General features: G+C 53.7%; 7 protein-coding genes across 7 annotated transcripts; 4 read left to right on the forward strand and 3 right to left on the reverse strand.

The window, feature by feature from the left end:
• Nucleotides 1-2,963: 2,963 nt before the first annotated feature.
• Nucleotides 2,964-3,185, forward strand: CCMA1212_004467 (uncharacterized protein; the record flags this gene model as incomplete). The annotated part of the gene is made up of 1 exon (XM_073701768.1): nt 2,964-3,185. The coding sequence occupies one exon, from the start codon at nt 2,964-2,966 to the stop codon at nt 3,183-3,185; it is 222 nt and encodes a 73-aa protein (XP_073559540.1).
• A 471-nt stretch (nt 3,186-3,656) lies between these two features.
• On the forward strand, nt 3,657-4,886 carry CCMA1212_004468 (Mannan endo-1,6-alpha-mannosidase DFG5; the record flags this gene model as incomplete). Its single annotated transcript, XM_073701769.1, has 1 exon — nt 3,657-4,886. One exon carries the CDS (start codon nt 3,657-3,659, stop codon nt 4,884-4,886), a length of 1,230 nt encoding a protein of 409 aa, XP_073559982.1.
• Nucleotides 4,887-6,226: 1,340 nt separating this feature from the next.
• On the forward strand, nt 6,227-10,183 carry CCMA1212_004469 (Tubulin-specific chaperone D; the record flags this gene model as incomplete). Its single annotated transcript, XM_073701770.1, has 3 exons — nt 6,227-6,416; nt 6,488-9,330; nt 9,424-10,183. The coding sequence occupies exons 1-3, from the start codon at nt 6,249-6,251 to the stop codon at nt 10,181-10,183; spliced, it is 3,771 nt and encodes a 1,256-aa protein (XP_073559983.1). The 5' UTR covers nt 6,227-6,248.
• A 1,134-nt stretch (nt 10,184-11,317) lies between these two features.
• Nucleotides 11,318-12,022, reverse strand: CCMA1212_004470 (uncharacterized protein; the record flags this gene model as incomplete). The annotated part of the gene is made up of 1 exon (XM_073701771.1): nt 11,318-12,022. One exon carries the CDS (start codon nt 12,020-12,022, stop codon nt 11,318-11,320), a length of 705 nt encoding a protein of 234 aa, XP_073559317.1.
• A 3,272-nt stretch (nt 12,023-15,294) lies between these two features.
• Nucleotides 15,295-15,846, reverse strand: CCMA1212_004471 (uncharacterized protein; the record flags this gene model as incomplete). The annotated part of the gene is made up of 3 exons (XM_073701772.1): nt 15,750-15,846; nt 15,589-15,700; nt 15,295-15,488 (listed from the first exon to the last, which is right to left on the reverse strand). The coding sequence occupies exons 2-3, from the start codon at nt 15,695-15,697 to the stop codon at nt 15,295-15,297; spliced, it is 303 nt and encodes a 100-aa protein (XP_073559304.1). The 5' UTR covers nt 15,698-15,700; nt 15,750-15,846.
• Nucleotides 15,847-21,379: 5,533 nt separating this feature from the next.
• CCMA1212_004472 (uncharacterized protein) lies at nt 21,380-23,032 on the forward strand (the record flags this gene model as incomplete). The annotated part of the gene is made up of 2 exons (XM_073701773.1): nt 21,380-21,714; nt 21,835-23,032. 2 exons carry the CDS (start codon nt 21,380-21,382, stop codon nt 23,030-23,032), a joined length of 1,533 nt encoding a protein of 510 aa, XP_073559854.1.
• Nucleotides 23,033-23,965: 933 nt separating this feature from the next.
• CCMA1212_004473 (DNA-directed RNA polymerases I, II, and III subunit RPABC1) lies at nt 23,966-24,875 on the reverse strand (the record flags this gene model as incomplete). Its single annotated transcript, XM_073701774.1, has 3 exons — nt 24,773-24,875; nt 24,604-24,686; nt 23,966-24,491 (listed from the first exon to the last, which is right to left on the reverse strand). The coding sequence occupies exons 1-3, from the start codon at nt 24,863-24,865 to the stop codon at nt 23,966-23,968; spliced, it is 702 nt and encodes a 233-aa protein (XP_073559940.1). The 5' UTR covers nt 24,866-24,875.
• Between the last annotated feature and the right edge of the window lie 484 nt (nt 24,876-25,359).

Consider the following 25,359-nt stretch of genomic DNA (forward strand, 5'->3'; position numbering starts at 1 on the left):
TGTCTTTTCTTGTGCTCTCTAGGCCACTTGCTCTAGTCACGTCCATGGGATCAAAAGTGCATCAGATGGGTGCAAGAGATGTACTACATCTGGCCAATCCACCCTTTACGCACCGCTCCTGCAAAGATCTCGTCATAACTCGGCAGATTGCAGCTTTGTAGGATGATACCATCCTCTCGTAGGAGAAGACCTTCGTCATTACTCGGTAATCCAAGTAATATTGTATCATGATACCATGTTATCATTCCCAACAAGACACGGCGTCTGCAGTGCTTGGCTTCTCTCTCTGCAACCTGCACAATAACGCAACGATTCGTTTTCCGAGCTTCAAACGGGAGAGTGGATGAGGTCCGGATATTACATGTACACACAGCCTTTTTGGGCGTTTTTTTCGTTTCCCTGCTTTCTGCTTGGCTGGACGGGCGGGCGAATTGGTATGTAGATGCATCCGTCCGTCCGTCCGTGGCATAAGCTCATTAACGAGGTGCGCGAATCAACCATTGCCCATCATGTTTATCCAAACAAAATGCACGTCCAAGCGAAAGTGGCGAGCATTGCCCAGGAAGAGAGATCAATATGGACGTTAGGCGATTTAAAAAAAATTTAAAAAAAAAAAAAAAAAAAAAAANCAGGTGGGGGGGGGGCCGTTGATTGGTAGGCGCAGGGGTAGGAGGCGGCTGTTCCCTTGTTCCTGTTTTCTAAAATGAAAGGACACAGGCGTTAATGCCCTGAAGAAGAAGATGGGGGCGGCGGCCTGGCATCTGGAAAAGCCCCTTGTTTCTTGTCTGTTGCAGGTACGGGAACTTGGACGAGGGAACAAGGGGGCTAAATTTAGTCTTGTCTGGGGGTTTTTTTAGTATCTGGCCCTCCGCGGAGTTTTCCATTTTTAAGCGCTCGCGCTGGGCTTTTTCTAGATCAAGGACAATTTGTTTTCAGGTGGTTGATCCACAGGTTTGGCGATTCGGTGCTGACAGATGGTTGGATTTGGGCGGCATGCTGGGGTAAACGATTGCGCGCGCTCGGTGTGAAGTTGCTCATTGGAGTTGAGGATGGCAACTGTGGCCTGTAAGTAGATTCGTGCTGCAGGAATGGGAGCAGAATCTTGAAGCTTACATTGCTGGTTCGATTTCTTCAAGGTCTTCCAACGGTACCACCACAGCTGAACGCAGTCATTTGGTTTCACATTGTGACGCCGCCTGCTTGATCCGGGCGTATAACAAAGAAGAGGACAAGAACTCGTGTTGTGCTGTTTTGTTTTCTCGTGTTCACCTGGCCATGCGTTTCTTCATTTCGTGCTCCTTTCACAGAGGGGTTGCGTTGCGCAAAAGGGAACAGGCACACAGGTGCGCACGCTTCATCATCCTGCGTTTCATTCAGCGGCCAACAGGCGTTGTTCATGGTGTCAGCAGTATTTGCTTGCACCTTTGCCTTGGTCTCTTTGAGATGTGTGGAAGCGTCGTCTGATCGACAGCAATCTGCTTTCGGTGACTTTTCCAGAAGGAGGGGGCGGTGGCGGCGGGGGCCATGTGCCGGCCGGTGCATGTTGTTGAAATGAGTATGAGAGGGTTGTTGATGAGTTGGAAGCTGCATAATACCTAGTTTCAAAGAAAACAGAGCGACAAAACACGGGACGTTTGCATGCGAAAGGAAATGACTGCATTCATTGTCTTTCCTCATTCAAAGTTTGTACATACCTCAACACCAAGTTTGAGACACGTCAGCTTGCTCCCGCTCATCGCTCTGGATTGTGTGCCTCGGGAGAGGATATGGGAGTCAGACATTCAGACCCAGGCATAAGAAGGGAGAGGGAAAAGGCACGCGAGCCTTGTGAATGAGGGGTATGCCGAGATGGAGGCAAACTGCAAGTCTCGTGGCTCTGTGAGGGCGTGTCGTTGTATCACTGCTGGTGAAATGCAACGCCGTTGCAAGTGTAATCAATATCGGCGAGGTCGCGTGAGTGAATGAAGAGAAAAGTAAATTGAGCTGGAGGACAGCATGAGGTCACGCAGATCCATATCGGGATGTGACAAAGTGTGAATTAATGATGAAGCTTCTATACGAGCTGAAGTTGCCCGGAGGAGAAGTGATCAAAGGTTGTAACCGAAGAGAAGGGAGAAAGGAAAAAGAACTCAATTGAATCATCGTGATTCGAGTGACATCATGGATCGCAGTTGCAATTACTCATACAGAGCACATCACTTGTGAAGAGGCAAGCACGGTGGCCGTGACTGCCTCAAGAGAGACCGCCTTTCTATACATACGGTCATACACGGCAAGACCACGCCTGTGTAGCTTCCTCATTGAACCTCGCTCCCGCAGCCTTACATAAGGTAAGTATTTGTCTCCTTCATTGCTTGGGACTAGTATGTCTCTTCCATCTTCAACTTCCAACCCCCCATTCAAAACTCATCGCGTGAACTCCTTCAACGACTCTCCTCACCGTTTCGACGTTATACCGTGCGAGATGCCGATCCTCGTGATGCTCTCCCAGGCAGATCAGCGTCGATCAGCTGCCAACTCAACCCCTCAACGGACTCTTCCTCATACACACCAAGCACTTCGCATCGAGTGTTACGCACTAGATCCAGCTTAAATAATGGGCCACTATCCCACAGCATATCGCCCTGATCTAATCTATGCGCCAGACGGAGCTAAACAACGCCTTGTCTTACATCTTGCACACGGAGGAGAGGGAGACAGAGACACACCGAAAAAGGAAAAAAAAAAAAAAAAGGCGCAAAACAATCCAGTCCAATCGTGCCACTTGAGGCCTCAACTCTGTGAAAGGTTCACTCTCATTGACCTTGGTAGCGCTTATTCCTCGTCGTCTAAGAGACTCTTGGCGACGGGCCCCGCGTTGTCTCATACGAGAGCAGCAACACCAGAAGATTGACGACAAACGCACAGCGGGCAAAGCGCTACACGCACAAGAAGTTGCGGTCACGGTCACATCATCATCGAGAATGCCCCTCCGAAACGCCACTGCCGATGCTGCGGCGTGGCTCGGCCGCTGTGAAGCCACCATCGGCCTGGACGACCCAGTGCCTTGCTCGCCGGGCCCTGAATCCTGTGTGCCCCTGACGCCGACCCAGCAAATGGCAACCGCTGGCGACGGTACAGGCGGCCAGCAAGCATGCTTGTACGATATGGCAATGGTTGATGAAGGGGCACATGGTGAAGCCTGAACCCATTGCTGCTGCTAACCAGTTTCATGCAGCTCTAGCTACGCGGCGGATTGCCAGGCCGAAAAGAATCGCGGCAGGCATGCCGAGCCGCCAAGCTATCTCCATCGTGGATCCGAATCCGGACCCCTGTCCCCTGGCCCTTCATCTGCCAGTGCGAAGCTTCGTCCAGACCCGCCACGGAGCTCCCTCGCATCCCTGATTCACAAGCTTTGCTCGGTACTCGTCTTTCTATCCATTGCCTTGTTCGTCTCCGGCCTGTTAGCATTTGCTTTATTAACAGCCCACGGCCCCGGTTTCGATGCAGCTCTTCCTGATGTTTCGGTATCCTCTTTCTCTTCTTCTTCTTCCTCCCCTTCTTCTTCTCCTCCATTTGCTAACCCTTCCGCTCATTTCTCTTACAAGACGCCACCACCGGCTTCCCAGCTGGAACAATCCCCTTTCTCTTCTCACAGCAACACCATTCTTTACATCATGGCCCTCCCTAGCTGGATCTGGAGGCACGCTTTTGCCTACTCGGCCGTCCTTTCGTCACTCCTTTACCCTACCCATGCCGCTCCTTCTACTTCCCTCTCTGCTACAAACTATGTTGCCAACTCCGTCACAGCCATTCGGGAGCTGAACAACGCCTGGTACGATGTCGAGACTGGTCTCTGGAACGGTGCCTGGTGGAACAGCGCCAATGCCTTCACCACATTGGCCGACTTTGCGCTGCTGCGCCTTGATGAGGCCAACCAGCTCAACGTCGGCGGCTTTCTCCGCAACACCTACGCTCAGGCCCAGGTTGTGAGCGTTTCCGTTGCCAAGTTCGTCAACTCTGCGGGTCTTCCCCAGACTCTCCACTGCATCAATGGAAGAGGGTGCTCAGCCTCCTTTGCGGCCGACTTGCCTACCAGCCTCTCGAAACGAGGCTTTGCCGACTTCCTCGATGACTTTTATGATGATGAAGGATGGTGGGCTCTCGCCTTGATCCATGCCCACGACGCCACCGGCGACCAGGACTACCTCAACTCGGCCATTGAAATCTTCAACGACATGCAGACGGGCCTTGGAACCCCCTGCGGCGGCATCTACTGGAGCAAGGACCGCAACTACGTCAACGCCATCGCCAACGAGCTGTACCTTTCTGTCGCCGCCTCTCTTGCCAACCGTGTGCCCTCCAACGGCACGTACCTCAACATTGCCAATGCTCAGTGGCAGTTCTTCAAGAACAGCGGCATGATCAACTCCAACAATCTCATCAACGACGGCCTCGACTCCAACTGCAAGAACAACGGCCTGACCACCTGGTCCTACAACCAGGGTGTCATCCTCGGCGGTCTCAGCGAGCTCTACAAGGCCACCGGCGACAGGTCTCTCCTGACGACTGCTTCTGCCATTGCCAACGCCGCCATCAACGCCCTGTCCGACTCCAACGGTATCCTCGTCGAGGCTGACAAGTGCGAGCTCAATCCCGGCAACTGCGGCACAGACGGCCAGCAGTTCAAGGGTGCCTTCATCCGCAACCTGCGATATCTCAACGAGCTGGCTCCAAGCGACAACTTCAGAAAATTCATCCTCCGCAACGCCCAGTCCATCTGGAACAACGACCGCAATAGCCAGAACAGGCTTGGCCCTGCGTGGACAGGCCCCTACGTCGCCGCCACGGGGCCGTCCCACAGCAGTGCTCTTGACGCCCTAGTGGCGGCGATTGCTGTTTCATAGCTCTTCATCACTCCATGATTCCCCCACAACTTGGCAATTTGGCTCCTTTTCATTTTTTTTTTCACTCCTCATTTGCTACTCTTTAGCTTCCGTTGAACAGGGCCGGCTGGTGACGATAAATATTTCAGGATAGGCATTGCTTGCCCCAGTCACAGTCGATCTAGGCGTTTGCTGTGGATTTGGAGTTTTCTTAGTTGTCTGCTTCTGCGCGACGAGCACGCAACCGTTCTTGGGCATCATTAATGATTAATTCATAATGTTGTGAAACATTCTCTTGTTTTCCCTTTCCCCTTCGCTTGAGACGGTGCCTTATAATATGGGCCACATGGCAAACGTCCCCTTGTCACTCTGCCGTGTTTCAGCATGGAGAGTGGCGAGGTCATGATTCGCCGGCGATAGCTAAGCAATTTTACCACTTTGCCAAGCTTAATGCGACCGAGAGCAGCAAATTGTGTGAGCCGACTTGACTCTAGCTCCTCCATCGTCGGATACGAGCTTCGCATCAGAGCACATGAATGCATTGTCGGGGGGGTGATGAGGGCAAAAGACAATGTGGATGTCAACCATTGGATAAAGCGCGGTATCGTTGGACACGTTAAAAACCAAAAGAAAAAAAATTAAATCAAAAAAAAAAAAAAAAAAAAAAAAAAAAAAAAAAAAAAAAAAAAAAAAAAAAAAAAAAAAAAAAGGCGCAAGGAAACAGGATAATGAGCGATCCGGCGATAGATTATAGACTCAATCTAACGTAAATCATCCTTAATATCAAACATATTTACCTACCAAACTCTAGATACGACAAACCTATTTATGACGATGGTTTTTCTGCCTGGCGGTGCTTTTGGAATGAAGCCTCCGATTCTGCTCCGTACTCCGAGGTATGAGATGATCATCACTGTTGCTACAGCACTCCTGATCGATCGATGTTGGCTGCAGATCTTCGGAGCGGCGGATCTTTCAGAGTGTACGTCTACCCCCGTACATAGAGCCTACCCTGCATTTCACAGTGTCTATACACCGTATATACATCTACACACTGTGCTTCTATCACAACATCACGAACCACCACAAGATGCACACGATATGTCCTGAAGCAAGCCCATGTTCAGGCAGCCACCAAACATCCCCAGGCAAGTCAAAGGTCAACTCGCAGGCAGATTTATTTTTCGAGAAGCCAGATTGCCGTTTTATTCAGCTGCCTAGCTGCAAACCAGGCCATCGTCACCGCCTGGCTGGGTCGATAAAGTGGTGCCTAACGCCCTCTTTTTCTCATCTCCTCTCTCTCGGGTTGATGTTAAGGGGATGCCCGTCCAGTCTTGTTTCTGAACGCATCGAATCATCAGTTCGCACTATTTCTGGTCAAAAATGGACGCCTCGGAGAATGAGATTGACGTGGTTTTGCACAAGCATTCCAAAGTCCTGCTGGATGAGCTGGATCAAAGCCTGGCGACTTGTCTGCGAAAGCCGGATGGACGGGGCGGAACGCGCATACGGCGATGGGTGCGCGTAAGGGAGACTTTGAAGGCCACCTGTGTGAGTTTTTCAGATACTGGGAGACAGCATTTTGTACCCAAGGTGCTGACTGAGGCTTGCTTGCTTTGTAGGTCCTGGATCAGTTCCAAGAGCTGCCTCAGCTGCTGGACCCCCATCTACCGAAATGGATTCCTTTGCTGGCAGAGTCATATCTGGAGTATCTACAGGCACGATACCGAAACAAGCGGGTTCCCGAACAGACGGACCTGCTGGCTCCCCTCGACTACGCCATTTCCCGCATCCTGTACTCGTTCTGCAAGGTCCGTGGGGAAAAGGTCATTGTGCGCTTCCTCAACGTCGAAACCAAGTACCTGGAGCTCATCCTCTCTGCCGTCGAGGAAGCAGAGGCCCATGCCAGCAAGGAGAAGAAGGGGGACCTCTTTGCGGAACGAGCTGCTGGTCAAGGGTGGTCGTGGGAGCAGCGCTACATTGCCCTGCTTTGGCTTTCGCATCTGCTGTTCGCGCCGTTTGACCTGTCCACGATTTCCTCTGCGGACCTAGATGAGGGGGGAGTCCCATCGATTGCTGGGTTCAGTTGGCCTGCGAACGTGCCGGGCCTGACGATGAGGGTCATTCCTCTGGCCATCAAATACATCTCTTCTGCGGGCAAAGAGCGGGATGCTGCCAAGGCACTCCTTGTGAGGCTCGCGATGAGAAGGGACATGCAGCAGATTGGCATTCTGGAAAGCCTTGTGCAGTGGTCTCTGAAGTCACTGCGGCCGGCAAAGGAGACGGAAATCGAGAACCCGTATTTCTACATCGGGGTGCTCTCGTTCTTGGCTGGCATACTGCGATCTGCATCCGAGACGTCAGACATGGACAAGTATCTGTTCATGATCTTTGAATCCGTACTCGAGTTGACTACTGGCGAGGATGGGGTCTCAAAGGCCATCATGTCTCAGGCATCTGCACGAAAGATGATGCTGAAGGTGATCCGCTCGCTCGTCGTTTCACTGTTGCGCTCTTCCCGGCGAGATATGAAGACCACAGTACTGGTAGAGAATGCAATCGGATACTTTCTCGAGAGCCTCTCTGACAACGACACCCCAGTTCGCTTGTCTGCTAGCAAGTCGCTCAGCATCATCACCTTGAAGCTGGACCCGGACATGGCATCTCAGGTAGTCGAAGCCGTCCTGGAGTCCCTGAACCGCAATGTCCTTTGGAACAAGATGTCAACCAAGTCAGGTGACAAGCGCGTCCGCGACTTGTCTGCCGTGAATCCCCTGGAATGGCATGGCTTGATGATGACCTTGTCGCACTTGCTCTACCGACGATCGCCCCCGGCTAGCCAGCTCTCCGACATCTTCCACTCTCTTCTTTTGGGATTGACTTTCGAGCAGCGCGGTGTTTCTGGAGCCAGCGTGGGATCCAACGTTCGCGATGCGGCGTGCTTTGGTATCTGGGCCCTGGCTCGCCGGTACACAACTGCTGAGCTCCTCGCCGTGTCTACAAAGTCCGTTTACGCGGCCAAATCTCATCCTCCATCCAGCTCCATTCTGCAGGTTTTGGGAACAGAGCTCGTGACAACAGCATCTCTCGACCCCGAAGGAAACATTCGACGCGGAGCTTCGGCGGCGCTGCAAGAGCTCATCGGCCGACACCCAGATACTGTTGAGCACGGCATTGGCGTCGTGCAGTGTGTCGATTATCATGCCGTAGCTCGGCGATCACGCGCCGTCCAGGAAGTCGCTCTTGGTGCAACGAAGCTGTCTGGACAGTATGGAGAGGCTGTTGTCGATGGCATCTTGGGCTGGCGAGGAATCGGCGACATGGACACCGCCTCGAGACGAGCTGCTGGCGCCGCATTCGGCTCGCTGATTGTACAATTGTCCGACACGGCTTCAGAGACGCCGTTTTCTCGCTTTGAAGATTCGATTGACGAGATAATTGATCGTCTGAGCGGTTTGCAGAAACGACAGGTCGAAGAGCGTCATGGTTTGCTTGCGTGTTTCGCCGGGGTGGTGGACGGCTTTCCACAGCTGGCACAGAAAGCTCAGTCAGAATCGCTTGATCAGGCTGTTGCTCGGAAGGTACTAGACTACGTGTCTGGAGTCCTTGAGGACTGCAACAGGACGGAGTATCGTCGACCGGAGCTCATCGTCGAGGGAGCGAGTCGCTTAGTTGTGGCTTCTCTGCCCATTATCCAAGCTGCGTCGTCGAGCGACCTCTCCCACAACAGTCTGAAGAAAGGAAGCGATACGTTGTCGATGAATGGAGCTACAAGCCTTCTGGATGTCGCCTCTGCATTTAGCTCGACGCGACAGGTTCCCGAAGTTCAGGCGTTGACCTCGAGGCTGCGTGGTGTGATCCGCAATTGGCTCAGCCGAGGCGAGCAAGAGACCGCCGAATCTGCTTCCACAGCCGGTCTGATGCTGCTTCTACTCTCCTCACAAGAAGAACGTGACCAGACATTGGAGCAGTGGGCACAACTGATCGCAGTCAAGCCTGGGAGCCGATCAACAGCCACCGGGAACGGCTACTTTCGCGTCATGGCAATGGCCCAGCCCCTTGCACACACCTCACTGGAGAACAACGGGAGCGATATTGTGAGCTCTGCGTTCCTCGAGCGATGGAGGGTTGACAGCGAAGTCGAGACGAGGGTTGCCATCCTCCATAGTCTTCTGAGCAGCCGCATCCTCAAGGATAGGCCCACTGTTTTCCTGAATCTCCTCGCGGAGGGCTTGAACGATTATACGACGACGGCGAGAGGCGACGAGGGTTCCCTGGTGCGGTTCCAGACGCTCAAGGCTATCCACGTTCTGTGGGAAGATATTGGTGACTCTACGACTCGGATGAATTGGGTAGATGTATCCGTGCGGAAGCTGATTTACAATATTCTGCGACTTTCTGCGGAGAAGTTGGATCGCGTCCGTCGTGTCGCCAAGGATGTTGTTGCGCTGCTCATGACTGAGAGGTAAGCTCCCCCCCCTTTTAGCCTCGCTCCCAATTCATGAGCACTCCAGTGAAAAATCAAGTACCAACTCGTGCCTCGTTAACATTTCTCTAGTTCTGCTGATGGAACACAAGACTCGACCCCATCACGAAAGACTTACTTCACAAGACACCTCAGCTCCTCCTCAAAAGCCTACTTCGCCCTCCTCCTCAACCTCATCCCCAGGAACTCTGTCCACCCACACATCATGGCCATCCTGAACAGCGACGACAATGCCTGGATGGCCGGCCTCATGGCAGGCTTCGTCTCCTCCGCAGACACCGGCAACGAAGACCTCGTCATCGCCAGCAGAGCCGCCCTCACAGACCACTGCGAGGAATCCGCGGACAACCTGCAGCGCGTGTGCTCAGCCCTGCTGCACAACCTCAAGACATGCCAGGGCCAGGACCGGATCATCGTGCCGACGCTGGAGATGATTGCATTCCTATTCCACACGGGTCTTTTCCAGCGTTGTCCGGAGATCAACTACAAGAGTCTATGTCTGCAGACGCAAAAGGCTGGCTACAAGACGGGCAACGTGCGCAAGATTACGGCTTGCATTGCAGTGTATGGCGGGATTGCTGCGTCAGCGGAGAGCGGCGATGCCGGGGTGAAGGAGGCGAGGAAGAGGCTCGGGGCGCTCATGTCGCATCCGTGGCCAAGGGTGAGGAGCGCGGTTGTCGATGAGCTTTGGGGGCTTGTTGGAGAGGAGGACGAGGATGCTGCGGAGGGAGGTGATGGGAGTAAGAATGGGCATGGGTTGACGGGGGTGGATTGGGCGACTGCGGATAAGAGTCGGATCAAGGCTTTGGTGACTGAGTTGGGTCTGGAGTAGGTTTGCTATGGTATCTTTGTCTGTGAGATGAGTTTGTTTGTCTGAGAATATGGCGATGCATTCTGATGAGCATTGGCATGGAGCGACAAGTTCTGGGCTTAGACGGGAGTAATTACCCCTTTAAAAAGACAACAGTTTCCGTGGCCAAAGTATAGCACAGCAGCATATCTTTAATGGAGAGAGGCAATAACGATGGATTCACCTTCTATCTCACTTGCTGAGAACAAATGGATCGGAAACGTTCATTGTGTGGAGCCACGTTTATTTTGTCCCCCTTTTCGAACTCAGTTCGATCGATTCCAGAGGGAAAACGCATGGAAAGGACGCATACGAAGTTGATCGCTGTGAAAACCGGTTCCAGAGCCCTTCCTGACTCCCCAAGGCCAGAGTCATATCAACGGTTGTTCAACAACGAAGGAGCTAAGTAACGAAATACCGAAAGAGAAACGCAATTCTAGAGAATGTACGAAACAGTGCCCAAGCGAGTGCCGGCTTCTCCACCGCCAGGTGGAAGTATTTCAACCCCAAGACGCCCATATTTCACTTGTTCTCTCCTTTGATATTAATTGGTGTCTATAGAACAGAACGTTTCTTCGACTCTGGCGACCCTTGCCCCTCTCACAAGCCCGCAGGTCCTCCAGCATGGGCCAGCGTCACGACGGGTTCTAGCATGCCGTTCGCCGCCCATTCTACCCTGTATCGGCAGAGCTGTTGAAAAGAAGCTATACCGCGAGCCATAAAAGTGATGGAAGGGGAGTGTGACGAGGTGCAAGAGACATCTGTCTAGAGGGGAAAGGGGTCAGAGATGGTGAGCTGTACGATCGGTTCAGGATCGAGTTGTATCTGACCCAGAAGAGAGGAGTCCCAACCTTCTTGAATCATGGCAAATATTCAAGAGTACGACTGGCCTTTGACATCAAGATCATTTCTTGACTATCCCTTCAAGGAGATCCAAGATATCTGGGCTAGTAGATCTAGTAGCGCCAAAGCTCACCTTCACACGAGAGCGAACAAGTAGAAATCAAAAAAAATCTCTCTTCTGCAAAGCAGGACCTGACTGTCTAACATCTGTCCAGACTAATTTCCTCTCATGATCGCACCCTGTCCTTCCATCGCACCCACTCCCAGTCGCACTCAGGCCTTTCCCCCGGCGCCGCCAGCGCCACCAGCACCAAAATACTTGCTGGTAACGGCTTGCTTCTCAGCAGCTCGAGCTCTCTTCAAAGCCAAGGGCTCGTCACTGGAATCGAGCTGTTCGTCACTCGTCTCGGGGTCGTCCGGAATGACGACAGGTCCGGCAGCAGCCTCCTGCGGCGCGCTGCCCTCGCGCTCCCGTCCGGCGGTGCCTGTCTCGGCGGGCACAGGCGTCGAGCCCAGCTCAAGGCTGGCTTCGCGTCCGGGGGCGGACTCTCCGGCCTCGGCCTCGGCCTCGTCGTCAACGGGGTTGGCCTCCCAAGGCTTGTCGTCGAAGAGGTGGAGAAATTCCGTGGGCTCTGGCCCAAAGGAGCCAACCTGCTCCTGCACCTTTTTCCGAAAGGCGTTGACGGCCTCGGCGCCCCCAATGTGCTGGAGCACTTCCTTGACCTCCTGTACGTCCTTGGCGGCGGCGTTGCCCGTGGAAAGCTTCTCCAGCATGGAGACGGCGACGAAGGCTATCGACGCGATGCCCGCGACGTTGCCATTCAGATCGCCGTCGACCCAGCGCACGTTGCCTGGGGCGAGGCGGAGCGACTTGGGGCGCTCTTCGTCCAGTTTGGCCTTCTGGGCAGGGGGGGGCTGACGGGGACGAGGAAGGGGATGGTTCGGGGGCCGGGGTCTCGGCGATCTCCCGGCCAGCATCCTTCTGGTGAATAGGGAGGCGTCGCTTGGGCGGCATCTTGCTGGTCGTCGTTGGTTTGGAAAATGGGTTGGTACTTGAGGCAAAGCAAAGTCAGAGTCGTTCGTCCAAGTAGAAGAAGTAGAATTGTCGAAGCACTTACTCTCAGTCGTCAAAGACGTGGTCTTTCAAAGTTCAGGAGAGCGTCTCTTGCGCAAGATGACGAAGATGGGCTGTTGAAGGAGGAGGAAGAAAGGAGATGCAACGAGGGAGGAAACGAGGATTCATATAGACGAGCCAGACGAGAGACAATCTGAGTCCAATTGAGTTGTGAGTGAGATTCTCAACAATACCGGCATGCTGACCGCCTCCCCTGAATGCACGATGCCGATGGAAGTGAGGTGTTGATGGAAGCATCTAGAGTTGAGAATCAGCATTCACTCACATTGCTCTGCGAGCACCCTGCGGTCGATTCTCCCAGCACATCATGATTGAAGGTGGCAAAGCGTGATGAGACGGGAGCATGCATGGACAATGACTCACTGCCATCATAGATGTGACCTCTTTGCTCTTGATGGTCTTGTGATGCACGGGAATTTCATTTCTCTTGATGACCCCTGAGAGCATTGCTCTAAGATCATGTCGTCTTCTCGTACCAATTGAGCCTCGAGAGCATCTTCTCCAATTTATATCAAGTAGACCTGTATAGACTTAGTAAACATTCGGGAAACGGGTTCAGATACAGTAGCTTGCCAGCGTCCCAATCAGACTCTCCAGTGCCTCGAACTCAACACCAAGTCTGCCATGGCGAGATGGAACTCATGAATCGATCATGCGCCCATGTGCATACGACAGCATTGACCGTCGTCGCCATGCCCACATCTACTGCCGCTTCCCGGACGATGGGCGCCGAATGCATGGTTCCGCTGCCGTCACCGCCTGCTCCATCATGTGAGCACATGCAGAAGTTGGACGGCAATTCTCTGAAGCTGGACGGCGATGCAACGACAACAAGCCCAGAACAAGTGAATTTCCATGAATCCCAGCAGCTCACGTTATCTCCACTCGAAAGCATCCCCCCTCGGTGAACTGTCAAAAAACAAGTCTCCGCAATGGAGCTCTCCCAAAGTTGTTGAGATCTGCTATGCTCCTACGTTGCAACGAGAGTCACGAAGCGAGTTGGGGATGCGGGACGGCAACTCGCTGATACTAGACAGCAATTGGGTCAACAACGCAGCGTTCAGACTCGTTATTCACTGTTCAGAGCAGGTGTCTGCAAGGCAGCTATCCTTCTCGTGGAGATTGGCTTTCTGTTATAGGCTCAGCAGGATCAAAGGAGAGCGTCTTTGTGATACAACCGGCAACTGCTTCATGCGGGATCGCGATTTGAGTCATTGACATCGAGTCTGGCCGCGTGACATGCTCATAATCCTTGGCCGAGGAAGAGCTACTGCAATGCAGCTCTCCTAGTTGTGAGATCTGTGCTCTATTCTCAGCTCAACAAGGCCAACAAGGTCCGGAGAAGCCGGCAGCTGCATCACCATCGACAACCCAGTCGCACCTGGATAGAGACTCGAAAAACGCCAACCCCTTTTACCCCAGATACTCACCTCGTGGCATCCAGGCAAGCCACAGTTCTAGTGTAGAACAATTTCAAGAATCAAGCCACTACAAAGCAGCGGCGCAAAATAGAGTTTTCCTACCACCCACTCAAAAGATATCACCGAGAGCCACTCAGTCACATCACATCAATCACATCACTTCAGTTGACTTTGAGAGTCTTCAAGCGATTCATGCAGCAGTTCTTGACGGACGTAGCATGTGTCAGTCAGTCTCATGGAAGGCGTCTAGCCCCCATCTAGACAAAAGTGTCAGATTGGTGTGGACTTGCGAAGAGGGCCAGCTTCATCTTGTTACATTTACCTTGATCCCCGGCTACCTTGCATCGCATCGCATCAAGCCGGGTGATTGCAAATGCTGGCACAAGGTGCAACGTCGTGAAGCAGCCTCGTCCCGCCCAAAGAGATGGATACTCATATTGGAAGTACCTGACCTAGCAGAGTAAGACGAGATCGATCCCCAAACCCGCAACAGCATGACCAGAATCAGGGCAGTATGTAGTAGCTTTTGGTAGCTTTCCAGCAAACAACACGTGGGGACGCTTGGTAGCAACGTGTGCCGACTCCAGGATTTTGTTGGATCTGTGTGTGAGCGCTCGCAATTGTTTCAGTCATCCGAACCTTGGCGAACGCTGGGTTCTTCGCTTTGACAAGTCCTACTACTCTTTCACCCAGAGATGAGAGAGCATCGACAAGGACTGGTTTGAATGCCTGGAATGGCGCATCTCCAACCGATGTCTGCCGAAATGGGATCTGACCTGTAGATGTCGTCAAGGTAGAGCATCCATGGCCTTGGCCGCTTTTGGCACGACCTGGTCAGACCGCCATGGACAGCTGTGTACGATCTTTTTAGGCTGGAGTTGGAGCAACCTGCAGCTAGAGATCAAGAAATCTTGAAAGAAACGATATGCGAGTGACTCGATCCGGGACACAGTGCTATCATGCATGAGCCATTGTGATGAAATGGGTGAGAACGTTCCATGCATGCAGATGGTCGAAACGCAGCCTGCAATCTGCCAACCCCTTGCTCCCGCGCGTATCGTTGATGTTGCCTCGCTCAAGCGCGAATTCTCTTCAGCTGGTAACAATAGACCATCGCCATGCTGACAGCTAATTCAGCCGCTGAATGAGCAAGGGCAGTGAATGCAACGTGATTGCAGCTCGGGAGTCTGAGCAACGAGACAATGCCTCGTCAGAGCCTTTGCGAAGCTGATATGGGAATCCAGGGTATTGCGGAAGACAACGGGGCTCGATGTGAAGATGTGAAGTAGACTTGAACGCACACTATTGCAGTCACAGGGCCTCTCAGCACAAATCAATGGATCAAGTCGCATCCTGATGGTTGGAATAGGAAAATCCCCTTGTTCCCCATTATTCACCGAGCGAAAAATCTTGGATGGATCGTCAAGAGGAACATCCCTGGTTGTGGGAACAAGCCGCTGACGTTGAGGCGCTTTTCGTGCGTGAGAGTTCCGTCTTCTTGATAGGCGCAAAGGTGTTTCAGGAGAAACGCCCAACACAATGGACTTACATCGCGCGATGTTGGCATACACTTCATGCCCATTGTGTAGATCACCACCTCAGATAGAAAGACGAAAGAAAAGTCCTGATGGACAACGGCGTGGCGTTTGTTAGCAGCGTGAGATGTGGAGAGAGACATCTGGCACTGTTGGTCATTATTCCCGATTTTTTCGAGGCGTTTTGTGAATGGATTCATGAATGGCTGAATCCAAGGCCGGCAATTCGGGCTGTGGTGCCCGCAAGGCTATGAATAGCTCATGGCAATTGTTATTTGCATTTGTTGGTGGTTGAAGCTCCTGAGAAGCCTCGACGCGGACCAACAGCAGCAGCAGAGTAATAACGACACCAACTTTCAGTTGTAAGCAGTCAACAATGGCCAATCTGTAAATGACAACCCGTCAATACCTAGGGAATCCATTGATAGAGACGGGAGCACAAAGTACAGGTACCTCCAAAGTCCATCCGGACGGAGTCAACTCGCACGAGAAGCGCGTCGGTCCGCCGGATAGAAATTTTTGCTGTTGGTGGCGCCAAGGGTTTGCTGCCGCTTTTGTACATGTACTTGTAGAGGTAAGATTGCCGTGTGACAGCCAAGGAGGCCGTTGCTGACATCAGCGCTCTGCCTCAGTCCTGAAGCATTGCCGACCGTAATTGCCGCTCCACTCGGTTTAAGCACCTAGGCAGTTTTAGTCAGAAACTGACCACAAGCCATGTCACGTGCGTGCAACACCTCGACCTCTTCCAAGTCTGTCCGAGACAGTACGAAGTCAAACCCGTTGCGAAACGCCGTCACCGTCGAGCTGGAGGTAAAAGCTTGCATTTTTGTGTCCCGACGTGCAGCGGGGTGAAGAATTCGTGTGCTGAATTCACAGGCGTGGTGGTACTCGGCCGGCTCTCTGAGTGAGGCTCTATAGAAGGCGATGATTCGCCCATGGCCGAGAACGCAACGAAAGGGAAAACATCTCTGGGAAGGGAAGATATGTAGAAGGCGCTGCAGTTGCTGATGACGGACCAGCATACCCACGAAGAGACTCCGTAAGAAGTTCAAAGTTACGGCGCCAGGGACACCTCAGGCTTCCACACATCGGACCGCTCCTGCTCCTTGCCAGGTCTCCGCTTCTCCCGTGTCAGAAATGAGACAGATGGTCCTTCCTGCGAAGCAGCGAAGTATTACAAGTGAACCAATCGGTGCTGTGTCGCAACGGTGCATCGAGCTCTGATAGGCACGATAGGTGAACCGAGAATGCAGAGGTAACTGCTTCTTCCCCTATCTCCTTCCTTTGTGATCTTTGTGGCATAAGGCATATTGGGACACTTGTACAGAGACCTATTCGGGACCTCTATGTGAACCACGAATTACTTCCGACATGCCTCCGGTCTTCAGCTGAGAACATGCGACCCTTGTGCTAATAAAAGGCATCGGACACGATTCCCCGGGCGACAGCGCCACAGCCACGTGAGGGAGATAGCAATTGCGCCGCTACGGCACGGGAGGCGCTAACATTCTCGCGTGCCAGCGCGGGAGCGCAGCGCCTGTGGAATGTATTCCAGTTCGTACAAACACTTCAATTTTTGACGGCCTGGCTGACAGCTGAGGTTCGAGTTGAAAGTCGAAGTACCGTCAGATACCGGTACTTGTGGGGACATCTGCCACCGCCACCAGCCTGATCTGATCAAAGCGTTCCCCAACGGACTCTCAAGCCGTACTAAGGTACTGTACGGTGAGATACTGTGAATGTAAGTGCAGGTGCTTGTGCATCGGCTCCTTCCAAGCTCCTTCGATTCCCAAGCGCAAATGTGCAGCCAGAGAATGCTGCTGCCTGGAGAGGCAGGAGGCAAGAGGCAGGCACCAAGTAACAACTCCAAGGCTGAAAGCAAAAGTTTATACAGGCAATCTGGGCTACAACCGGCCAAGCTTTTCTAGCACAGTGACATATCCCCGCTTCATAATTGACTTTGACAAATCAGACTGATGACGTATCGAGTCTGAGACGAAATTTCTGCGCCTCCACTCTCTAGGTACCTGAACGAGCTCTTCTCTCATTAATCGAGATGGCTTCAACCTGCGATAAGCTGTACACGACGCAATTCTTCAATCAGGGGTTATGGCGATTGTTACCCGTACGCGGACCTCCAGTCCGTGGGCTATTAGGGTATTAGGACGTGAGCTAGGCACCCGGCGCCCGCTGCATCCAGCCGGCTAGCTTTTGCGCTCACCGCAATTGCCTTACCCTCCACTCCTCCAGTTCTCAGGACTCAATCTTCGGTTCGTGCTGCAGCAGGAGCGCGAGCGCGGGACATGGGACCACGGACAGGGGACCAGGGACAGTCTCAAGTGCAGTGCCTAAGCTGCAGGGCGGGAAGGGGTGTGTTCGATTCCTAAGAAACTGTCCGAGAGAAGCTGATTTCGTCTTGGTTTTGACACTATTAATGCTGTTGAGCTTTTCTGTTGTCTGTCTATTATTCTTATTCTGATAATCTCGTCTCTTTTTATTATAGGGCTACCTTGTTTGCGGTCCCGACTTTCATGCAGTTGGCGCGACCAGAATCGACACTGGAAGTGGAGGGAGCCGGGTCATGAACCCCATGGCGATCTCATCTCAACCAACCAGAGGTTTCCCTCCCATTGTGTCCCTGCGCCGGCTCTTAGGTTCGTGGACGGACCAGCGGGGACGAAAGAGAGCTGCCAGGAGCCCACTTTGAGCGACCCACGCCTCATGCTGCTCCGTGCTTGATGGAGGAGCTCCATGGCCTCGGCTGCTCCCAGCGCTGTGGAACGGCCTTGAAAATTGGACGCCATTTGCAAGTTTTTGCTTGCTGGCCGAACTGAAGGGGCCCATTTCAGCCCCAGAAGGCGTGCCGGCCGGGTCGCGCTTGGGGTGACAGCCAATCCTCAGCAGTCGATATGTCTCTGGCGGTGGGGCTCCAATGATGCTTCACGAGTAGTTGTATCCCAGCACTCGTCAATTTCGACTGTTTGCATGCACATGTGCTCCGTCTGCGCCTCTGTGCCCTGTTGAACCTGCGTACCTTGGGCGAGTAGAGTCGCCGAGGAGAGTGTCCCGACCTGTGGAAATGGCCGAAAAGCTGAGCTCATTGGAACGCCCACGCCGCACATGTGATGCACTGTGCCACTCCGTTTACTCGGTGCTTTGCAGTACAAATCACAATATCGATCTTCTATGTGCAGCATGACAGCGCCTGGGCAAATGCCAGCCCGAGGCAATCTGTGGTCATCACCAAAGGACGTTGAAGCTGAGGAAAGAAAGAGGCACCGCTCAGGCCACCCTCCCGGGTTTCTCGCCTCGTGGCCTCGCGCCGCCGATTGAATTCGGAGCCGGGGGTTCTGATGTGCAAGTACTGCAACATCAGCCGAAAGACGCAGGTACTTGCCCACTCCGCGGGCTGCACCTAGTGCACTAGGTTCCTGCACGTCAAGATCGGCGTACTCCATACATTGAGCCTCGCCCGGTTAGCTCTAGATCGAATGTCTCAGAGGGGTTACAGCGCTTGGTCGGGATGCGGAGGGCTCGCACAACACCAGCCACCAGGAGACAACTCGTGAGGCGAGCAATGCTCAGCCTGGTGACGGCCACATCTTCAGGTGGACGACTCCTGTACTGTACGAAGCAGTACCTCAGGAGATAAACTGGGGACCTTATGAAAAGATGAACAGGCAGCAATTGGTTGCATTATTGCGAGCGAACGGAGCCAAGCATGTGAGGTACGTGATATGACCACGAAGTCTCTGATAGCAATATGGACTAATCTTGACATGAGCCGCCGTCGGTAGCATTCGCCAAGCTTAATGAGATGCCGGCTGATGCCAGGCAGGCTAGACGCGTCCTGTCCCCGGTAACCCAACGGCAGCAAGATGCTTGTTATCTCGCCATTTTCGCGCCGTTTCTTATACAGTACGAACTGTTGTCTCCCGACTGGTCGCCGACCTTTTCCTTGCCTCTGTGGCTTTTTTTTTCTGGGCTTTTCTCCCACAATAACGTCTAGCTGCCCTATTTCTAACCACCTCCTGGAGGAAAATTTTGCCTTTTTCACTTACCGAGCTCCGGCCGATAGGCTGGCTGCTGGTCCCGGCAATGTGATAGGTTGACTCCGGCTCCCATGCGTGCGTTTCTTATCCTTCAGCATCCCCTTTTCAATCACCATACTACGAGGACATATCTGCAGCAGGGTGGTCTCTGGCTGGGGAGCATGAGATAAGCCGGCCTGCCTGGCTTATCATTCGACACGAAGTGGTCCAATGGCTGAGCGTCGCAAAAGTCATCAATGGCCAATATCAAGCCATCCATCGTCAATAGACAACTGCACCTAAACTGAAAGTCGCTAACGATAAATGGAGTTGTACCGCAGCGCTTCCCCTCCTTTTTCTCCCCTCTCTGGTTCCAAGTCCTTCTCTGGCGCCGAAGGCTTGCAGCAGCTGGGAACAAGGAGGGTTGGATTGCAGACGGGGCTGTTGCAAATCGTGCATCTCCTGTGTCTCTTCACTTGTCACTGTCTCTAATCAGGCCAATCCGAATGGCGCAGCGCCACCTGCGCTCCACAACCCCTGCCCAGTTTACTGGATCGAGACATGCGCAGTCCTTGTGGCCACTCATGAGCTAAAGTGGCTCTCTGCTCGCAGCCAGCCCATCAGGGAGAGAAGTGCCTGAGAATAGCAGCCCGGGATCGAGGCCTCGGGGCCGCGTCTGGGGCATGGCCAAATGATCCTGTGTGACCTTGAGGTACGAGTTACTGCTGGGGGACTCATGCATTTTTGAGTGGTTTTGTGTACCTAGTATATATGTTCTTCTCGGAACGTTATCTTGGCCTCACTGAAGCGCTGATCTAGGGTCATTTCACTCGTGCCAATATCACGGAGCAGCACCTCCTGCGTCTGGCAGATGACTGGCCTGAGACCAAGGAGACAGGGGGAGATATGCCAGAGACAGACAGGAACCGCGACGCCAATCACAGCCAAGACGGCCTAGAACCTGGCTCAGGATACCTACCTTACGGAGCAGCGACAGAACAATACTCGTCAATGTCCTGCGCCTCTCGTGCTAGAACCTGCTCAAGTCGCGGCTAATTGGCGAGCGTCGACTGATGCGCGGCACCAATTATCTCATCAATATCCTGGCCGCAAGCCACAGAACCGGTACGACCTGGAACTGGCCTAGTCACTGCCACCCTCCTTCGTGCTTGCTGTGCATCCCTCCATCGCCGGCGCATCGCTGACAAGGGGTGTCCAAGGCTAGTGCTTGCGGTTCTTCTGGTTTGGAAGCACTAAGAGTCGTCCGGACAATTTGGAGCAGCGCCTGCTCGTACTAGCATGTACCGGTACGGGGACGGTTGGACAGGCACAGTTCTTTGCCTTCGCCTTGTCTCGCGTTTCGCCCACGATACGATGCGCCACCGCTATCCGGGGCCTGCGCTGTCCTTCCCAGGCCCTCTCAGGTCCCATCTCCCGTTCCGGGCTTATCATGGCATGGGATCCTGCGCTCCTGTGAGCCTTGCCTTGCCGTGGCTGCGCTTTTTCGCCATCTGACTCCGAGTCTGGCCCTCGCTTTTGCGCCTACGTAAGGTACTCACTTGTGCAGCCATCCATGCACATTGACATTGCATTATCTCTGGCGGCTTGACTCTCTCCTGCTTTCCACATCTTCCATTGCGTCTGATCTACCCTCCGCCCCCAGACAGGGAGAATCTCCTCGATCTCTTCTTTTCTTCTCTGTCACATCCTCTTTCGCTCTCCCACCTCAAGTTCCCTTCCGTCTCCCCTCTATACCCCCTTCACTCCTTTTTCCTTTTTTTCCCCCTCTCCCGGCTGCTGCTCTGGGATCCTCCCCCGATGTAACCGCCGCTGCGGCCACTATACTTGCAGCGTTCATGCAGCGACCCCTCCGAATCCCGCTATCCGCCTCGACGCTCCCGCCTACAGCACCAGGCGCAACAGCGGCCTCATGCCCCCGGTAGTATCACTGGACAGCGACTCCCTGCCGTGCGCGATTCTTCAGCGTCGGCTCGCCCCGGACGTTCGCGACTCGACAGCAGCAACAACAACACCAGAAACAGCCGCATTGCGAGACTTCTAAGAAGTTCAAGAGGAGAAAACCTCTCCGAAACCGAAACCCGCCCTTCCTCGCTCGTCGAGCCCTCTGCGGAGGTCGACGGGCGCGGGCCTTGCAAACGAGCAGACGAAGCAAACAAGAATAGACCGAGAGCTGACGGCACAGAGAGCCTGCCATGTCCATCTACTCTGAGCCGCCGTCACTGCGGCCCTTTCCGGAGGACAAGCCCTCGCTGCTCGTCTGCTGGTGGGCAACCATCTTCTGCGCCCTCATGATCCTGCTGCGCATCGTCGGCCGCTTCATCCGCACCGAGAAGCTCTTTACCGAGGACAAGGTCGTCGCCCTCGCCCTGATTCCGCTATTCTTGCGCATGGGCTGCGTACACTTCATCCTCAGGCACGGCACCAACAACTCCGACTTCACCGGAATCACACTCACTTCCGAGCAATTACACAAGAAAGCCGTGGCTAGCGGGCTTGTCCTGCTGGCTCGCATACTCTATGCCGCGACGTAAGTTAGTTGACATACATCTGCGCTTCGCGTGTGCCGGGTTGAACAAATGGTCTGGATGGGCGCGAAAAGCCTATGAAGGAATCGTTTTGGACGGCTTACTGACTGACTGGCAAACAGGTTATGGATTCTCAAAGAAACCATTCTCGAATTTCTGGCGCGAATCACGGACCTGACGTGGCAGCGATCCCAGCGATACACGCTAATCGCCATCCGATGCGCCCTCGGCCTCACCTTCATCGCCGTCGTCATTAGCGATCTCGTGGAATGCCACCCCTTCAAGCATTACTGGCAGGTCTTGCCGGACCCCGGCGGTCAGTGTCGGCAGGGCTTCGTCCAGCTCATCACCTTGGCTACCTGCAACGTCCTCACCGACCTGCTGCTTGTCATCTTCCCCATCCCCCTGATCATCCAGAGCCACATGACGCTTGTCCGAAAAATCCAGCTTCTGCTCCTCTTCTCCCTCAGCTTATCCGTTGTCGGCGTCACTCTCTACCGGGTGCCACTTATCATCGAAGCCCACGGCCGCCAGCAGTACCGATCGCTCCTCGCGTCCGTCGAACTCATCTTCGCCACTGCGTCCGCGAATGCCCTTGTTTTGGGCTCATTCGTCCGAGACCGAGGCGTCAAGAAAGCAAAGCCCAGGCGAACGTCCACCGCAGCCGAGTCGTTCGAGCGCCCCACCGTGCGAAGGCCAACGATGCAGCGACAATGGGGCAGTGATGAAGACCTGGTGAGGGATCTTGGACTGGCCGTTGACCCCGAGCTGCGAGAACAACCGGACACACCTTCTGATGACCTGTACGCGCCCGTCCAGCCGATGCGCTCTGTTGGACAGGACCGCCAGCAACAGTGGGATCGGCAGCAGCAAGAGGACAGTGCTCCTGAGAGCGGACAACAGAGCGCTCAAGCGAGCGGAGATCTGTTGATCTACAGGACTGAATCCCCTCACGCGTCCAGGAAGCTCTCACTGTTTGATGTTGGCGGTCTTCTCGAGGACTCAGCTGGCACAAGCAGCGCAAGTTACCGTAGAGGGAGCAGTTACACCTCATCGTCCATGGACGCAAGCACCTCTCAGAACCCTCCTCAGGCGTCGAGAAAGGCCAGCGCAAGCGGCGTTCGGCGTGGCTCAACGGCGCTGCTGCAGGACCTGGGAGGTCTTCTGTCACCTCTCAACTCAAAATCGTCGGGCCGGTCCAAGCCCAGGACAGGAACCGAGTTGCAAACCATCCCGCAGTCTCACCAGGAACATCACACCTCACCGGGCGAGTCTCCCAACCTCGTTCTCAACGACCCTGGCGGCCTCTTACGACCGTGAAAGCGACGACGAATCCCACGGCAGCCGCACCCACCTGCCGTTTTGATCTAACGAATTAATCTACGACTGGAGTCACGAATATTTCATTCCTCAAAAGGGGAAACTTCTTTTTTTGTCTTATATTTCGCCTGTTTCACCGTTATATCTTATTTTCTTTCTAGATAGTACTCGTCTTGCACGGCGTTGACAATGTCCACTTCTCTGTCGTATATGCCTAAACATATGGTACACTAGTTTTCTATTCTTTCTCGGGTAGAGTACCTGGATGGAAATGGCGTCGTTTTGATGGCTTTGGATGTCCAGTTCGGAGGGCGAGCGCTGGCAAGCGATGAGACAAGACGTGGCTGGATGTTGCCTTTGTTTCTTTCTTCTTTCTGCTTTGGTACTTTTGTTGCATATACCCCGGTGAATAGCACCGTTTTGTTGATGAGAAGAGGGGCTTTGGATGCACTGCCCTCAATGGTTATGAGGGGACGAGGAACATGTGGTACATAGATGCATTGGAGAATTTGACACGAGGATGAAGAGTCCATTATGTCTATTGAAATCCATCCCGATGATCTGCTCCCTGACGTTGCTAGATGTACAATAACGTGGATTCATACTCGGATAGCGCCCCTTTGAGATTTTGTGGAAAAAATTGGTAAGGTATTTATTGATTTGTTTCTTGTAATTCTAGTGATGAGACCCCATGAACGCCAGCTTTCACACTGCAAATGCAAACAATAGATACAAACAGCATCACCATCGCTGTTGCCCTCCTCACCCAAGCCGAGCTTTTTGTCTCTCTTTTTACTTCCGCTTTCTCTAGGATGGCTTTGAGAATACTTGACGCGGAACCAAGATATTTCGCACCCTCAAGTAGCCATCCCTCTCCAACCTCGGTCGAAACACAACCTACCCAAATCGAAGCCTCGTAGAGCAGAAGAAAACCTAAACGCAAAGTCGGTAACTGGCATACCGACCCGCCGTCTCACTGATCCGAATAATCTTGACAACCTGCCCCCTCTTGAGCCCCAAATACCTCGCGACGGGATCCTTCTGCAAGATGCGCGGCAGCTGCGTCTCCTTGAGCCGATACCTCTTGAGCAGGGCAATCTTCTCCTCGCGGGAGAGCAGGACGTGCCGGGGCACGAGCTCGTGGTGCGTAATGTTGACGAGCAGGTCGTCCTCGAGGAAGCACTCAATCTTGGCGAGGTTCTCGACGCTGGCGAGGGACTTGCGGGCGGCGGGGGACAGGGGCACGTGGGTGACCATGATGCCCGTCTTGTAGTTGTTGGAGATTGTGTACTTTGCGAATTGGCGGATCTGGCCGACGCCAAACTGCTTGTCGGTCAGGAACTCGACCCAGATGGGGCCGCAGTCGGGGACGGGGTCCGGGTTGGAGGGCGTCGCGGGGGGTGTGTTCTTGCGGAGCATGGAGTCGCTTGGGCGGGCGGAGAATTGGAGCTTTGCGCGGCTGTTTGCAGAGAGTTTTGTCAGTTTTCCATTTCGTTGGTGTTTCGCATTTTGAAGTCGGGATGGGTTGGTCGATGGAATGGGGGAGGGGACGGAGGGAGCAGAGGGCGTACTTTACGGTGCCGTCGGGGTGGCAGTATTCGTCGCGGAATCGGTCGAGGGAGATGTTGACTTCGTCTTCGGCGAGCTCGTATTCCTAAACGTCGAACAATGAGTATGTAGCCCGCGCAATGAGAGGCATTCGTCGACAGGGATCCTGATGAGTCTGGAAGAGAAACGCACTCGATCCGCAACCATCTCGTGAACAGTCCTCCAGGCGCGCCAGAGCCGCACCACCTCCTTGGACTTGGCATCGTTGGGCAAATCGTCAATCATCTTGCAGCGTCTATGAAATTTATCGCCAAGTTATCGTCGGGTAAAGGGTGTCCGATTGAAATAGAGAGAGGTCCGCGATGTCGTCGTGATTCGTAGGTAGGCGGCTTCTTTGTCGTCCTCGAGTTCGGCTTTGCGCAGGGGAGGTTTGGGCTGTCGTCAAAAAATTGTTTGGCGCGCAGCCTTGCATTGGCTGGGCCTCTTTTTTTCTGGGCTCTGGCGGCGTTGCCATCCTTTGGCTGGTTGGCTGGGCGGGCCGCCTTTGGGGGAACTGATAAGAACGGGTCATGTGACTGGACTGATAAGCCTCCATGGTGTCTTGAAGAGTTGGACTACCGAAGGTAACTTGTGATGGAACAGCAGCTTCAAGACCGGAGTTACACAACGAATCATAGTTGGATGCTTGGCCTAAACCGGCTGTTATGCATTGCTGCGCCTCAGCCTCGAGGTGGAAAAAACAGAATCCGAAGATGAGTTGCAAAAGCTTGTCGTTGTTT

Source organism: Trichoderma ghanense (genome assembly GCF_004382785.1).
Source record: "Trichoderma ghanense strain CCMA-1212 chromosome Unknown scaffold_4, whole genome shotgun sequence".
NCBI lineage: Eukaryota > Fungi > Ascomycota > Sordariomycetes > Hypocreales > Hypocreaceae > Trichoderma > Trichoderma ghanense.